General features: G+C 40.0%; 1 protein-coding gene across 2 annotated transcripts; it reads left to right on the top strand.

Annotated features, from left to right (window-relative positions):
* The first annotated feature begins 1,296 nt into the window (after positions 1-1,296).
* On the top strand, positions 1,297-15,778 carry NMRK2 (nicotinamide riboside kinase 2). Of its 2 annotated transcripts, XM_033955880.1 has the most exons (8): positions 1,297-1,471; positions 3,447-3,537; positions 7,028-7,076; positions 7,424-7,580; positions 12,975-13,046; positions 13,315-13,421; positions 15,329-15,414; positions 15,512-15,778. In XM_033955880.1, exons 1-7 carry the CDS (start codon positions 1,446-1,448, stop codon positions 15,412-15,414), a joined length of 588 nt encoding a protein of 195 aa, XP_033811771.1. In that variant the 5' UTR covers positions 1,297-1,445; the 3' UTR covers positions 15,512-15,778. The 2 variants fall into 2 exon arrangements, with proteins under 2 accessions (XP_033811771.1, XP_033811772.1); XM_033955881.1 differs by lacking the exon at positions 12,975-13,046.
* Positions 15,779-17,239: the final 1,461 nt, after the last annotated feature.

Below are 17,239 nucleotides of genomic sequence, written 5' to 3'. Positions count from 1 at the left end.
ATGTTTTCTAAGACCCTTCTTTTGATTTCTTGAAAAGGAGAAGTGGCATGTCTCAGGAAACAGACAGAAAACAAAGGTTTCTTTTTACTAAGCTGTGATGCAGCCATGCACAAGTTTTTCCTACATGCTAAGGCCATTTTTACCACAGGATCTGGGGCAGAGCTTGGGTGGGTTTAGGGCAGAACTTGGGAGGTCTGTGGTTGGGGATACTTAGCTTGAAGTAGTTGAGAAACACTGCTGTAGGCATTCAGCCGGCGCAAGTGCCTCTCCTCTCTCCCCCTCTTCCCTGCTGGCACCCACTACTAGCATCTCAGGGCCCATCCGGAAGGCCTCTATGCATGCGCGGATGTCAGCCTGATGATGACACGCATGCACATGATGTCATCATGGCAACATCTGCGCACTTCCAGGTGTCTTAAGCCATGGCCACTACCTGCGGCCCTTACTATATTTTCTGACTTCATTGCGGCCCTGGATCATTTTTGAGTTGTGCAGGCCTGCTCTAAGCAGAGCATTTGAACAATTGCTCATAGATTCTAGGAGCATCACTCACAAAAAATACTTGCAAATCTGGAAAATTGTTGTTTTTTTAGAACTTGTTACTCACAAGAAATTTTTTATTTTTTATAAGTTGTTCCTCACATGAGAAATTTGCACACACCTGGTCAATCCTTAGAGGGAACATTGCGTCCTGTAATATTTTTTTTAATGGCTGTCAATGTCCATTAATTGAAAAAGTTGAAAATGCTTGAGAACCTGATTGTAAAACCGCTTAGATAACCTTGATAGGCGGTATATAAAAGCCTAATAAACTTGAAACTTGAAAATCTGACTGCATAGGAAAATTACACATAAGGGCTGCTAAGGCCAGCTTTTACCACAGCTTGGTAAAAGGACCCCTAAATTTATGAAAAATTTAGCAATGTTCTATCACCTTAAGTAGGTCCAGAGTAGAAAAAATAATTTTTAACTCATAATTATTGGAAAGTATCTTTTACTTTACTTCTAATCATATCCACGCATTGTATCAACCTTCAACCATTCCAAGGGAAATGCCATGCGATTGTTTTGACTTTGCCGCTTCTCAGGGGGCAGAGCTAAATGTCTCACTTGCACCTACATTATGACTAATTTAGGCAAGACGAATAGCCCGGACATTTAATTATAGGCGTCCTGCTGACAGAAACAGGTGCAAGGCTAACGTATATGCTCAGGACAGTGGGCGGGGCTGCCCTGGATTGGTTGGTAAAGGTGCCAACCGATTATTACACAGGCTGACCAATCCGAGCCATTCTCGATGTAGGCGGGCGGGGCTTCACTTGAGCGATAAATGAAAAGAAAAGTTCTTGGTTTTCCTCTTCTCACTTGGTTGCAAATAACCTCGAATGATAAAAGGGCGATAGTCACAGTGTAATAAAGTACAGCCTGGAACCAGGAGGGGAACCATGAAGTACATCATCGGGATCGGAGGGTGAGTGAGCGCTTATTAGGATCTTTTTCATTCATTCATTCAGTCTATTGATTGTCTCGCGAGCCTTATTGCACAGGGACAGAGGGTTCATTTAGCTCAACAGCAGGAGAAGTAACGCTGTTATCAGCTTAAAAACTGCAAAAATTAAGCGCTGCAGAAGTCTGCGAAACTTAATGTTAATCTTAAGGGGTTTGGGAGGAGGATTTAATGGAATATTTATTTTTCTTCTTGATATTATCTGGCAATACTTTCTGCTCAACTCTGATCCTTATTTGTCAACGTCTCCCATTTCATCCCTCCAAGGCTAGCCCAAATATTACATAAAGTTTCGGGGGGGGGGGGGGGGGAGGCGCAGTTAAAAAAAAAAAAAAAATCAAACCAGCTGCTGTCATTGCAAATCATTAAACCCTGCTAGCAAAATAAACTAAAAGAATCGATACAGTTTGTAAACAGCCCATTTGCCTTTATAAATGACTTTTGGAAATTGCCCTCATTATGTATATAGGTTCACATATTATATACAGGTACTTATTTTGTACTTGGGGCAATGGAGGCTAAGTGATTTGCTCAGAGTCACAAGGAGCTGCAGTGGGAATTGAACCCAGTTCTCTTGTTTTTAGGCCACTGCACTAGCCATTAGGCTACTCCTCCACCAGGCTGAAGGTTTACCAAGGCCTCTTAATACCTTTGCACCTGTCCTGCTTCCTTTGAGCTTTCCTTTCAACCATTAACAGTTTCTGCTGTGCTCATGCAGGCAAGTTGCCTGAAACTTACAGGTACCTCCACGAGGCCCATCTAGCCTTGTGGAGGTGGGGAGCACAGCGGACATCCTATGTTGCTTTTTGAATTGTTTCATATGCTTAGGGCTGCAGGAGAAGAGCACATATTGGCAATCTGGAGGTGCAGAGAGGGCTCCCCCACCCCCTCACCCAATGGGTAGAATGAGGTCTGGAATCGCAGTGCATAGTTGTGAATATGGTGCAGGGAAGAGAGCTGAACATTTAGTAGGAACTGGGCAGCATCTTGTGGAAAGCAGGCTGCAACTGGGCTACCAGTGTCAATGTTTAGAAAGGATAGAGCAACTTTTAACTATAAATCCTTGGTTCAGTGTGCCGGAGTCAAAAAGTAGATTCTCAATAATTAATTATTCAGGAAACTATGGAGAATAAATCCAAGAATATCGTTGTGCCCCCCTCTATAGATTCATGATGCAGCTGTGCCTTGAGTATTGTATACCATCCTGGTCACCCCATATCAAAAAGGATGTTGGAATTAGAAAAGATTCAGAATAGGGCAATAAAAATCATAAAGGAAATGGACGGACTCTCCTATGGGGAAAGGCAAAAAAGGTTAGAGCTCTTTAGCTTGGAGAGAAAAGATAATCTATCAAATCACCAGTGAATTGATTATTTCAAAAAGTTCAAAGACTTGAGTGACATGCCCTGAAACAGGTAACACATTTTTAAAACAAATAAGAGAAAGCATCTCGGCATAATTAAGGATATGGTCGAGGGAGAAATCATAGCAGGGATTAAGCAAGTTCCTGCAAGTTGCATAAACCGTTATTGCAGTCTAGGTTTGGCAAGCCGCTGCTAATCTCTGGCTGTGAACAAAATGAATTGATCTAATCCTTGCTGGGTCCTTGTGATCTGGAAGAGCTACTATCGGACATGAAGCTAGGTGGGTAGGAGAAATGACCGCATGCAAGTGGTCTGGTGCTAGCTGGTTATTTTACAGAGTGGGCAGGGCTAGGAAGGTAAGCTGGCTCGCTGGTAAATCCATACTGCATATGGTCTCCCTGTCACTCTGCTTCCTGTTTTATCTTGGCAGGAATTTTAGCTCCCCTTTACCCCTTATCATCCCATCAATATGTTTGGGCATACCAGCAGTACTTCACATTATCTTATTTCAGCATCTATACTGCTCTTGTACTAATGGAATTTTCTGCAAACTTTGCTCAAAATTTTCCATGTAGCGTCACCAATGGTGGAAAAACCACTTTGACCCGAAGGCTTCTCAAAAGTTTGCCGGCCTCTTGTGTTGTGCATCAAGATGACTTTTACAAGGTAAGCAAAGATTCTCATTTACTATTTGTTGTGAGATTTCGGACAGCGGCCTTGTACATCAAAGTTAAACGCTGTGTCATTTTAACTTTGCATTTGCAGTAGATCATCCTAGCGCTTAGCTTGGCCTTGGCCGTGCATTCTCTTCAGGAACAAGTTTCTGTACAAAATGCATCCCAGTTTACTAAAACAATTTATTAAAATATAACCACTTATTCATAGTGATGTGCTTGATATCTCCAGACAGGTTCATTTTGTGTGCATACCATGATAGCAATGAACCTTTCATATTTATTTATTTAGTTATTCATTTCTATTCTGCCTTTGTCCAAGGTGGATTACAAAAAAATCAAAACATTTTGTAATAAAATAGTTAAATCAAATACATCCCATACATACAATTCACATTTACTTCCATATTTCATCAGAACAAACCATCATTTGGCAATATCATCACATGCCAAATGAGATAATTTTGGTACCCATCAAATTAGAGGCACCGTTATTGACCTTAGCTTCTTCCATACCTTATTTTTCATGTTTAACCTCTTAAACCAGGGATCTCCAAATTTTTCGCCATGAGGGCCACATTGGGTACTTCAGCACTTTTCAGCGGGCCATAGTAAAAAAAAAAAAAAAAAAAAAGATAAAGATAAATAACTCTAGATATGAGTTTTATTGAAAGCAGAAAATTTTATAAACTAATTACAGAGTATGTGAGATTAAATTATCGTATATTAATGACGACGAACACTAGCCTAAGCTGAGCCTAAGGAAGTCCCTGATTGGTCAAAGCAATAGCCAATCAGGGACTTCCTAAGGCTCATATTTTCATCACAACTTATAATACAGCCATTAATGTGAATGATGGAACTGTCTTTTCTTTTTCCCATCCATGCTAAAACTGTAAAAGAGGATAAATTTATAAATAATTATGAAATTATTAAAATCATGAGAACTCCGTACAAGCAAATATGTGAATAAGGGCTAGATTCACTAAGCAAACCGATCATGTATGGTTTGCGAGCCCTTAACGACCAGTTTTCCATCCGATTCACTAAAGCCTTTTGTGATCCTCCCATGCAAATTAGTAAAACCCCCATGCAAAACAGCCAAGCGATTGATTCACTAACAATTGCTCGGCTATTTTGGGTCGGGTTTTACTATTGCCAAACCCGACTGCTGCAGACCTGTCATTAACTGAGTTACCGTCAGGTCTGCAGGCTTTTTGACAGGCCTGCCTGTCTTTTTTTATTCATTCTTTTCCATGGCACATATATTTTGCGTGTTACACACACAAAATATCTACCCCTTTAAAAAAAAAATGAATAAAACAGACAGGCAGGCCTGTCAAAAGTTTTAAAAAAGAAAAAGTTAAAAAAAATTTGCGATGACACCCCCCCGCGTACATTTCCCTCCGCAATGCCCCTCCCCCCACGCCGATGCCCCACAAAAGGCAGGAGGGTTGCCAACTCCCTCCTGCCATGTTACCCCTCTGATCTTGTCTGGCTGGGCCCGGCCCGACCCAGCTCCCTCCCTGTTTCTAAATTAAAAGTCATGCCACCCACCCATAAACAAACTGCAGGAGGGATGCCAACTCCCCCCCAGACACCCCCTAACCATTCCAAGCCTCATTGCCACCCCTCTTCCCTAATGCACGGGGTGGGGCCTAAAGCCCTGATTGGCTCAGGCTCCTACCTTGGGAGGGTCCAGGGGCACCTGAGCCAATTGGGGACGTCCTTAGGGCTGAGCCTAAGGAAGTCCCTGATTAGTCAAAGCAATAGCCAATCAGGGACTTCCTAAGGCTCAGCCCTAAGGAAGTCCATGATTGGCTCAGGTGCTCCAGGCCCCTCCCAAGGTAGGAACCTGAGCCAATCAGGGTGTTATGCTCCTCCCCCTGCATCACATGATGTAATGGGGCGGGGCCTAAAGCCTCAGAGTCGTCGCTGGAGTCATTGGAGCAGGAGGGGTTGAGCATCCCTCCTGCTCTGTTAAAGGTACGGGGAGGGGGTGTGGCAAGGGGGCTTGGAATGGGTAGGGGGTGTCCGGGGGGGTGGTGGCAGGAGGGAGTTGGCATCTCTCCTGCAGTTTGTTTATGGGTGGGTGGGTGGGCCCGGCCCGGCGGCATGACTTTTAATTTAGAAACAGGGAGGGAGCTGGGGCGAGCTGGGCCCAGCCAGACTAGATCGGCGGGGGGGGGGGGAATCTACGCAGGGGAAGGGGGCATTGTGACTTTTTCTTTTTTAAACTTTTTTGTCAGGCAGGGAGCCCGTGGTTTTAACCCGCTTTAATCAGCGTGGGAGAGTCGGGGCAGGCAGATTCGGGGCACAGCTTTGGGGCAGCAGAGAGCAGGCTGCGGTGCCCGATCTCTCTTGCCTGCTTGCCAGACTCTCCTGCTCTCTGCCGACATTCTCCGCAATGCAGGCCTGCTTTAAAACCACGGGCTTGCACTGCAGAGAACGGCGGCAGAGAGCAGGAGAGTCTGGGAGCAGGCAAGAGAGATCTGGGCTGGGTTGAGCCCTGACAGCAGTGACAAGAGGCTGCTTCTCCTGTCACTACTGTCAGGGTGTGCGCATGAGCGGGGATCACTCTGGCCATGGGTAGGGGGCATGCTAATGATCGTCTCAATTCGCATGCAGGCCTTTACTGAATCAGTCGGCTGGCATGCAATAGGAAATGGATCGTGCACGGTTTGGAGGTTTAGTGAATCCTGGCCTAAGTGAATACGCACCTTTAATATAAATTTATGCAATTACAAATTGAATATTACATTGCACCAAGGCAAGTATTTTTATGGACAATTAACTGTAATGACTAGTAACGAATTTCCAGATTCAGTTTAAAGATTAGTCACAGCGCCAGAGCTATATACAGCGCCGCAAATTGGCACTGTCTATCGAGGCCGAACAAGTACAAAGAAATACCGCGACATATACAATTACGATTCAGTATTAAATAAAGTTGTGAATAATGTTAACATAATATGGAATATCAATATATTTTGAACACAGTTTTAATTAATATATTTGAAATCTATGAGCACCCCATTTTTATTTTATTTTTTGCGGATTCTCATTGGAAAATTTAGTCCAATTGGTGCATTTCCGCATAATTCTTCCACAGGCCAGATAAAATCATTTTGCGTGCTGATTGTGGCCCGCAGGCCATACTTTGGAGACCCCTGTCTTAAACGGATGCTATTTACAGAAGCTAAGGAGAGAAAGGTGCTGCCACTTCAGTTCTCTAATCCCCTACTGGGCTGGCGTCATGAAATCAGTACTTAATGAAAGCCTATCATCATTTCTTGTGCCTGAAGATTTAAAACTAGTCACTATTCAAGCTGCAAAAACTGAACTAGCAGAGGGTGAATCTTTGCAGTGCAGTTTTGTAGAACTTGCATTGACTGTATTGCTGTAGCTCATCGTAAGGTTGTGATCGGAGCTGTGGCTCCCCCTGCATTTGCAGCAGTGTTTTATTGCTCACTATATTTCAGCCACAAGATCAGATAGAAGTCGGGGAAGACGGCTTTAAACAATGGGATGGTAAGACCGATGTTCACTATAGGAAGCAGTAAAGTATACCTTAAGTACTTATTTTTTTAACTATGTATCTGTTTAATGTTAGTTTTTAAAAAAATTCTTTTTTTTTTTTTTTAAATTCTTTATTCATTTTCAAAACTTCAATTGTGCACAAAAGATGATGCATTTACATAAAATATTATTATTACATCACAATATACTTAATAGAATAAAGACAAGACTTATTTTCCCCCACCCACTTTCCAATTAACCAACACCTCATAAAAATACCTGTAAACAACCCAAAAAATTTCAATGTTATTAGATTGGCCATTTTTGTGACGTCTTTCTCCTTTTCTCCTTTTGAATAGTGATAACGGCCATTGACATGGATTCAATGGTGAACACTGTTAAAGCCTGGCTCGAAAACCCAGTGAAGTTTGCCCGCTCTCATGGTGTGAATGTTTCTTCAAACCCTGGAGAGACTCAAATATTAATCGTTGAGGGCTTCCTCCTCTACAATAATAAGTAATTTCTTGCATTTTCTATACACTTTAATATTGGGGCTCCTTTTATCAAGCCGCGCTAGCGGTTTAACACACGTAATAGCACACGTTAAACCACCGGCCGCGCTAACCGCTAACACCTGCCTTGAGCAGGCGGTAGTTTTTTGGCCAGCGCGTGATTAAAAGTCGCGCGCGCTAACCCTGCTAGTGCGGCTTGATAAAAGGAGCCCTTGGTTGTAGTGTGATGATACTGTGGTGATTAAATCTGCCCCATAATGCAGGCATACTTCCACAAAAAATAGGGGATGAATTAATACTGGATGGTAGAGAACATCAAATGCCCACACATATACTTTGCAGTTAACATATGCAAAAAAAAAAAAAAAGAATATAATCCTAATAAGAATATTTTGAAACAAAATTTTTGAAGTGCTCACAAAAAGGGTGAGAGACTTTTACCATCACTTGGCCATAGCTCAACAGTGTATAATCTTGGTATTCAATTGCGTGATGATCAATAGTCACAAAATAGTTCAAATCTATTTTCTGATTATTGATCAGCGTCGTGTTTGAGTGCTTTGATTATACACTGAGCTACGTGCCTGGAATCTAAGTGACTGTGACAGTCGCTCAGCCTTTTATGAGCACTTCAAAAACATTTTCTAAGGTTTAGGATTATAGTCTCATTTTTGTATATGTTAACTGCAAAGTATATGTGTTGGTATGTAGATCGGGCACAGCTTAACATTTGCACTGCATTATATAGATCCATCATGACAGCAGATAATGGCCATAAGGTCGGTTTAGTTTTATTTATTTTCATACTTGTAACCTATGTTCCCTAGCGGAGCACATGAGCAATCGCTCATACATCTTACATGAGTTGGTCACAAAAATACAAATGCATTGCTAGTACCAGGATCAAAAATCATTGGTTTTTAGAATAATAATCATCATCATTTATTCTTATATACCGTCAAACCATTAGTTCAAGGCGGTTTACTACAAAAAAGGGCTATACAAATAGTGAATTACATATATAAGCATATCAAATATTTCTCAGAAAATACAAAACTGGCAATTAAGTCACATATTTATCAAACAAGTTTTAAGAATTTTGCTGAATAAATAGTAAGACTGAGCTTGGGGAATAAGAGTATTCCAACATGAATTCATTGCACTAGCCTGGAATGCAAAAGTTTTTCCTAAAAATCTCTTATAATGGCATGCTTTTACCGAAGGAATCATAAACCAATGGATTTGTTATGTATTCTTATTTGAATTATAAAATTCAAAGTGGGAAGAGAGGTAGGTTGGTGTCAATCCAAATAAAACTTTAAAACAGATGCAGCCAAATTTAAACAAAATTCTAGCCTCAAATGGCAACCAGTGGAGCTTTAGATAATAAGGTCATATTTTTTAAGGCCAAAAATCAAACGAACTGCTGTATTCTGTATTATTCTAACGACCTCTTTTACAAAGCCACGCTAATGGCCCCGAAGCCCATAGAGAATTAAAGGGCTTTGGGGCTGTTTCTGCGTGACAGCCGCTAGCGCGGCTTTGTAAAAGAGGCCATAAGTCTAAGAATTTTTTTATGAGATCCCAGGAAAACAATATTACAGTAGTCCAAAATAGATAGAATTGATGACTGAACCAGTAATGTAAAAGACATTAAAACAAAATATTTTTTAATGTACAAAGCTTCCATAGTACAGAAAAGCATTTTTTAATCGGTAGATCAGTATGGTCATTAAACTATATAACGTAACACCTAATATTTTGATCGTAGTGGCTATTGAATAATTTTGACCATTTAAATGGAGTACGTTTCATTGATTTTTATCATTAGGGCTAGGAAGAAAAAACTTTGGTTTTTTTCCTGGATTAAGCTTCGGCTTAAATTTAAAGGTCCATTGTTCTATTTGTGCCAATATGAATGAGATCTGATTTTTTTTACTTCAGTCATGAATGATGTTAAAGGAATAAGTATTGTTATATCGTCGGCATAAATGTAAAATTTGACCTGCAAGCTATACAGTTCACAAGAAAAACATTTGCACACACCCGGTCACTCCTTGGAGGGAGCATTGCTTGTAACTCACATTATCCAAATGTTCTAGGTAGCTTTCATACTTGTACAATAACATTCATAATAAAATCTTAAACGGTACAAAAAAATTAAAATTGAGTTATATTCTAGCTTGTACTCATTACATATCTGCTGCATTGCAAACAAAAAATGTACTTATTCAAGAAATATTCCTTTCAGCACAATGACATTTGTTCATTATGTGCTTCAAAAAAATAGCAAAGTTTTTAGTTTCCACTTGAATGATACAATAGACATAATAGATCTGAAAGCCTGAGGCAATCTATTCCACAGACTAGCATCTATTCCATTGACAAGCAGTATACATTTATACAGCTGTAAAAGAGGGAACATCCAGCAAAGTTGCATCAGAGAAAAGGACCTTGCAGGTTGATAGACTTGTAAAGTAGAAGCAATCGGTGGAAAAACCAAATTATTACAAACCTTAAATACTAGCAAAAGAATTTTGAAAATAATTCTTTAATAGTAACAACTACAAAATCAAAATAAGGAAAAGGGGTGAAAAACAATATTATTAATCCAAAAAGAACGCAAAACACTTTAGCAGTGCAAGGCAAGCAAAAGAAAAAGCCTCACTCCACCAACCTCGCATCACAGGCATAAAAAACTTTTGCTGCTGAAACTATAGCAAAGTTTAACAACAATGATGAAATAGCAGTCCAAACTATGCTCAAAAACACTCTTAGCAACTATGTGCAACCAGCCGACAATTGTTTCACAGCCACCCTGCCATTTTGTCAGAGCTGCAGTGGCTCGCATAGAACTGGAAACAAGAGTCTGTTGAGGCACACTGCTGGTCTTCAATATTCAGTCATGAAGTCAGAGTGGCTGTGAAACACATAAGTTAGGAGTGTTTTTCAGCCTAGATTGAACTGCTATTTCATCACTGTTATTAAGCTTTGCTATAGTTTCAGCAGTGAAAGTTTTTTACGCCTATGACGTGAGGTTGGTGGAGTGGGTTTTACCCCACCGTTTGACTGAGGCTTTTTCTTTTGCTTGCCTTGACTTGCACAAGTGTTTTGCATTCTTTTTGAATGGTCTTGGGGAGTTTTTTTGGATTAATAATTCCTTGCCATATGAGAAGCCAGTGAAGCACTTTTAGAGCTGGAGTAATATGTGTATATTGAAAGTACCTGAAAAAAACCCCCACATGAGCAGAAGAATTCTGAGCAACCTGCAATGTCCTCAAAAGTCTACCATGCAATCGCAGTAGGAGACTATTGTAATAATTGAAACATGGTATCGCTATAATTTGAATGACCATCCTAAAGATAACAGAAGAAAGCAGATCACATAATTCCCCCAAATTACCCACCTTAACACCTTCCAATTAAACAAATACCATAAATAGATTGTAACCTACCCTCTCTAACTGCATTCCATATGTATTTTTTATACAGTTCTTCACTGTCAGTTTAATTTCCATCCTATAAGTTCATATAGAATTTTTCTTTTTTCAACCATCTTTATTTTCTCTTCTTTATTAATTTCCAGGTACTTTAGTTAGATTGTGAGCCTTCGGGACAGTAAGGGAATTTTTTAAGTACCTTCTTACTTCTCATTTATAATCTTAATGTACACTTTCTTCAAACCGCTTAGAACCTAACGGATGTAGCGGTATATAAGAAATAAATTACATTACATTACATTACATAATCTTCTAGCCAACTTTAATCTGGAAAATACTTACCTGACAATTTTCATAACCTGTGATTTCATTGTAAGGCTAGAATTTAGCATAGCACCCTTTGGAATGCATAGGTCATTTAATATGAAAACCAGTAGGAGTGTCATCTCGAGAGAGACTTGACGACAGTAAAATTTGAGTTTTAGCCATATTGAGTTATAGATGATTTTCATGCAACCATTGGCTCAAGCAAAGCATTAGCATATGGAAAGTATAATTTACAGAATTCTTAATTGCTAATGAAAAATATATATCTTCTGTATATAAATGAAATTTTATGGGGAAACTGTTTTAACAGTCTGCATAATAGTTACAGAAAAATACTGTATTAAAACAGTTTTGCAGAGAGACAGGAACCCTGGGATACTCCAGTCTGACATACCATTTCTGATGAGAACTCTGAACTTTTTTTGAAACGCTGAACTTCCTGTCTATCAAAAATGAAGCAAACCAATGCAAAGCCAAGCTGCTAATCCCTATAGAACATAAATGATTAATGAGAATAGCATGATTGATCATTACAAAAGCTGCACTTATATCCAGTAACACCGTTAGGGGTAGGATATATAGTGTAAAACCTCCCCTCAATATCTTCTATACCAAAAGTGCTTGTGCAATAAAGTCTTCAGGCCCTCAGAGGTGCCACCAGAAGCTCAATATACCTTCATGGCAACTGGCTTTATGCCCCCTATTGTCATCGGGTCTATTTAATATGTGATGTGCTATGCTTAATAAACTTTTTTTGCTTTCAATAAATAATTATAAATAGTTATAAATAAAGTATTTAACTTAACTTGGGTGGTTTAGCCAAGAGGGACAGAGTACGCCAACATGTTTCACCCTATTCAGGTTTCCTCAGGGCACAATCCCTACAACAAGAAATTAACTTTAATGTTTGATATTCTATAAAATCGCATGGCATCAAACTATATTAGCAAATGTTAGTAGCTTACCTCAAAACTATGCTGCTTTTATATCCAGGCATACTGAAAAGTAACATTTACCTTTATCGAAGTCTTCCTTCACTGTTTCAATAAAGAAATGTTTGCTGGTTTCCTCTTCTGCAGGGGCAAGATCATACTGTAGCATAATATATATTACTGCATCAATTAAAAACATGTTAGGATTCAGGTCACTGCCAGCAACAGTTAAGTGTTGAATCTTCCAGCTTTCCTCTTGCACCCTGCTTCTCAGCATTAAAGGGCAAGAGAAGGACATTCAGTGATCCAGAATGGATCTGCAGTGGTTTGAGCCTTGGACCAGACTTTAGCAGGTATCAAAAGGAAAAAAACAAAACACCTTTTTGATAGTTTAGGCTTTGACTGGGCTCCATTTTGAAGGACCTAGCATGGAGACAAGGCCTCTGAAGGCTGGAGTGAGAGAGTGCTGAGTAAGCGCAAGGTCATTCTGGAATTTTAGTATTCTGTAGTGTTTCTGCTCCGAAAGAAGCTTCCGTAGTAATAATAAAAGGGACAGGATGTCCAAGATGGAAGACATTACCTTGTGTTATAGGCACATTCCTGTAACAGGGCATAGAATAGCCCTCAGGTTTTGCTGCACTGGAGTGGTGGAGAGTTTTGGGGTGAGACTATACAGCATCTTTTTTTACCCTCCCCCAGAATGATGGCTGACTTGTGCACTCATCGCTACTACGTGACCATTCCAGCCTCTGAATGCAAGAAAAGGAGGAGGTAAGCAGACTACCGGATTTCATTCTGCTTCCTAACATGCCCATATAATAATGCTGTGGTAGTGAGCAAAGGATAAAATGAGAAGTGGCAGTGTACTTAGGACCAGAGATTTTAGAAAAGACATGGGGCAATCGGAAATGCCTGTGTAATATCGCAGCTCCTCTATGCTCAAAGTTAAACTAATAATGGATTGCAGAAACTAACAGTTAAATGGAATTAATTGGCATCACTGTCATAGCTCTTGAATCTGAATTGTGTATCTTTACAGTTCACGCAACTATACAATCCCTGATCCACCTGGTCTCTTTGAAGGACATGTCTGGCCTATGTATCTGAAACACAAGAAGGAAATGGAGGACAGCAGTGTTGAAGTGGGTAAGCCATGAGCTGCTCCGCGAATAACTAGCAGTGGCTGGTTCCTTCTTAAAGGGAAGCTGGCGCTTAGAATTCATGATGACTTATTATGCAGCCAGGTGTAGATCTGCAGCCAACGATTCCTGAGTTTGGACAAGGCAGGGCCTTCTAGTTGAAGTGTTGACCGGATGTCAAACAACATCTGCCTGTTGTACTGATCTCTGTGGCAGCAGGAAGCCCTCTTGCACTAAGCCACTTGTCTGGGCCAGTAAACCACGTTTCTCTCTTGAGAGGCCATTAGTTTGGATAAGACCCCATGGAAAATCTGTAGCTCTGAAAATGTTTGTTTATTTAAAATATTTATAGTCTGCAAGATCTCATAATTCTCTGCCGATTACAGCCCAAATATACATAATCATAAACAAAAATATAAGCACCACCAAAGGAAACATTTTAGCATTAAACATTTCTTGGTCATTATCTCCGTCGTTACTGTAAGACTCCAAACATAGGATTCACCGAGAACTCTATTCCATTCCTTAGTATAAGGAAAACAAAGTAGTGAAGAAAACATACCAAACAGATACAAAATGAAGGACCCTATGTGTAAAATATCATTTAATAGTTCCAACAATAAAATGTGCATAATATCAAACTCGCTACACTAGTGGTGGCATAAGTAAAATCACTCAGCCATGTTTCGGCAAGATGCCTGTGTCAGAAGTCATCTAACCATTATATCAACCAGGTTTAGAAGTGAGCTTTAAATGTAACTATTCTAATCAGAATAAAACTCAGGAGGAGCTTGGGCCCTATCGAGTCATTTTGCTTATGCTACCACTAGTGTAGTTGAGTTTGGAACTATTAAATGTTTTACCTATAAGGTTCTTCTCTGTGTGTCTCCGTGTGGCGTTTCCCTCACTCCCCTTATTTTCCTTAGAGGGCTGTGAAGAATACTTCCTTCTCCTTGTTTGGTGCACTTATTCCATACTGTAAGCCTGCCGAAATAATTGCAAACAATGGGGCTGATATTTAAAACGATTTAGCTGGCCACTAACTTGTTAGTTTGCTTGGTCGGAGCTAGCCACTAATATTCAATGATACTTAACCGACTAAGTGCTGCTGAATATCATGGTTAGCTCTCATCACGGTTAGTTCTAATATTCAGGACCACATAAACGTCTTACCTATCCTTATGTGGTAACCCATGATCGCTTAAGCGATGAATATCGATTTAAGTAGCTATGTATTAGCCATCTTAAAAATAACCGGATATTCAAAGCTGAAGCCTGCACAGGTCCCAGCTTAGAAAATCGGGGAATAACAGCACTGGCGGCGAGTATAACGCTCACCACCAATGGCTGAATATTGACCCTAATGTTCTCTCTCTTTTTAAAAAATATCTCCAAATTCTGAATTATTTTCAGTTTAAGTGGTAGGGAGTTCCACAATTTTAGACCTACAATATTAAAACTAGAGGAACGATACTCTTCTAATCTCACAATATGAAATGAGGGAGCATATCTTGTTAGTTGATCTTGGGACTCTAAATGATTGGTAAATATGTAAACTTGCTGAATTAATCACAAACTCTATTGGTCAAGATTTTAAATACCAACTATAGGGCCCCTTTTATCAAACTGCAGTAGAGCTTTATACCGTGGGCTGGCGAGGTAAATGCTCTGATGCCCATTCAATTCCTGTGAGCGTCGGCGCATTTACCTCACCAGCCTGCAGTAAAAACCTCTGCTGTAGTTTGATAAAAGGGGGCCAGGGGTTTTAAATTTTAAACTGGCTTAGATTTGCAGACCATTATTGCCCTTGAGTCCTGGTAAAGTCTTCATGGTAAACAAAAAGCAACCGCCCAGTCTAGGAACAACTTCATTGGCTGAAATTGAAAGCGTTTAAGTGCAAAATTCTCATTTCAGTGTATCTGGATGGATTGAAATCCAAAGACGAACTATTCAATCAAGTATATGAAGAAATTCAAAATAAGCTTCTAAACTGCTCATAGGTAAAAAAAAAACAAAAAAAACCCCTCTTTCTCTTCCCTACAATTGCTGACTCATCCAATGACTAACAACTAAATCTCCTTTTTATTCCTTTTGCAGGATCTGTGGAACATGGACATTCTGTCCATGGATGGATATGTAAATAGCTGGAGGGATTTTAACTCTTAAAACAATTACACCTTCTTTGTATATAATTCTAGACATGAGGATTAATTTATTGCATCTCCTGTGCCATATCTTTACTTGGGCAGACTGGATGAACCTTTCAACTAATGGGCAGACTGGATGGACCATTCAGGTCTTTATCTGCCGACATTTACTATGGTACAACTGTTTTTGGAAATAAAGTATCTTTTGTAATTTTAATGTGTTTTGAAACTTTGCTTTCCTGGTAGTAAAACTATACAGCTATTGAAGACCTGGGCATTGGACGGCCCCTGAGCCACATCCAGCCCTTTGGCTGTCCCTGACCGGCCCGCATAAGTTCAGTGGCAAATTAGGAATCAAACATAATAATTCTACATCATACATGCAATACAGCTGTTGGCATTTTTACTATACCCGTTTCACATTTTCATAGCCTAATCGTAGCAGCTTATCGAAACCATACAATTTACTGTTTTGTTTGTTTTTTATAAAGAGAGAAAATTAATGTGGAGCAGAACTGAGTTCAGCCTATTGGTCTGGCCCTCCAGCACAGTCCCAGTTTCTCATGTGGCCCTTTGGGAAAATTAAATGCCCACCCCTGAGCTATTGTGATCCATCTGGAATGGAGGTGTGGCCTAAAGCTTACAGCTGCAGGGAAGTCAGAGTTCCAATCTCATTGCTGATTACTGTGAGCTTGGGCAAATAATTTAACCCTCCATTGTCTTGGGTACAAACTTGAATTGTAAACCCTCAGGGGACTGGAAAAGTGCCCAGTTTACCTAGAAGTAACTCACCTTGAGCTGCCACTGAAAAAGGTGTGAGCTAAATCCAAAATCCCTTCTTAGGAAGAATCCTTATGTTCATATCTGACTGGTATTCTCTGTAATGCTCTTCCCTTACTAGCAATGGCCTGGAAGCTAACAGATAACATTCAAGCCTTTTTTTTTTAAATGCACTCTTTATTATCCTTTTTAAGAAAGAATAAGAGAAACATCACAAATCTTGTTCAGAACAACATTTTACCAACAATTCATATTGCCAGGTTCTTTCTCCAAGAGAAAACCAGCCCTCCCCCCCCCTCACAAACATCTGTCCATAGAGGTATCACTCCATCCACTCCAATACCTCAACTCATCCAGTGGATTTGAGTCATAACTCCAAGTTGACTTGTCAACCTCTTAGCATTCTTTGAAAGTTGGCCTACTCTCATTAAGAGTTTCTGAAACAAAATATTCCTTAAGTTTATATAGTGTGTACTTAGGGATAGATTCTGTGTGCTAAGCTCTCTTGCTTGTGCCCCAACTGCTGGCAGTTAAGCGCACAAATGGAAGTATTCTATAACAGGGGTAGGCAATTCCGGTCCTCGAGAGCAACAGGCAGGTCAGGTTTTCAGGATATCCACAATAAATATGCATCTCGAGGAGGCAGTCAAATAAAGAAAAAGCTTCTTGTATAATATAATTTAAAGCTGCTGGGAAGTCGTATATCACATAACATTCAATGAAAGTGATTGTCTGTTTTCATTGTACACAAGAGCTGAAAAATGGTAAAAAGACTAAAAAAGGTAATAAAAACGAGTGTGAATGGTCCTCAGTATTCACACCTCTTGAATTGGGACTAGAGAATGATACAGTGGTTGTTACCCGTGGCTAGCCGCGGGTAACCCGCCGAAACGGGGAA

Source organism: Geotrypetes seraphini, chromosome 8, assembly GCF_902459505.1.
Source record: "Geotrypetes seraphini chromosome 8, aGeoSer1.1, whole genome shotgun sequence".
Lineage (NCBI taxonomy): Eukaryota > Metazoa > Chordata > Amphibia > Gymnophiona > Dermophiidae > Geotrypetes > Geotrypetes seraphini.
This window is presented reverse-complemented; position numbering and strand designations above follow the sequence as displayed.

Coding starts and splice junctions, on each gene's coding strand:
- NMRK2 (XM_033955880.1), top strand. CDS start 1,446: ATGAAGTACATCATCGGGATCGGAGG. Junction 7,077..7,423: donor CGGCTTTAAACAATGGGATG/GTAAGACCGATG, acceptor CCTTTTGAATAG/TGATAACGGCCATTGACATG. Junction 13,047..13,314: donor GAATGCAAGAAAAGGAGGAG/GTAAGCAGACTA, acceptor GTATCTTTACAG/TTCACGCAACTATACAATCC.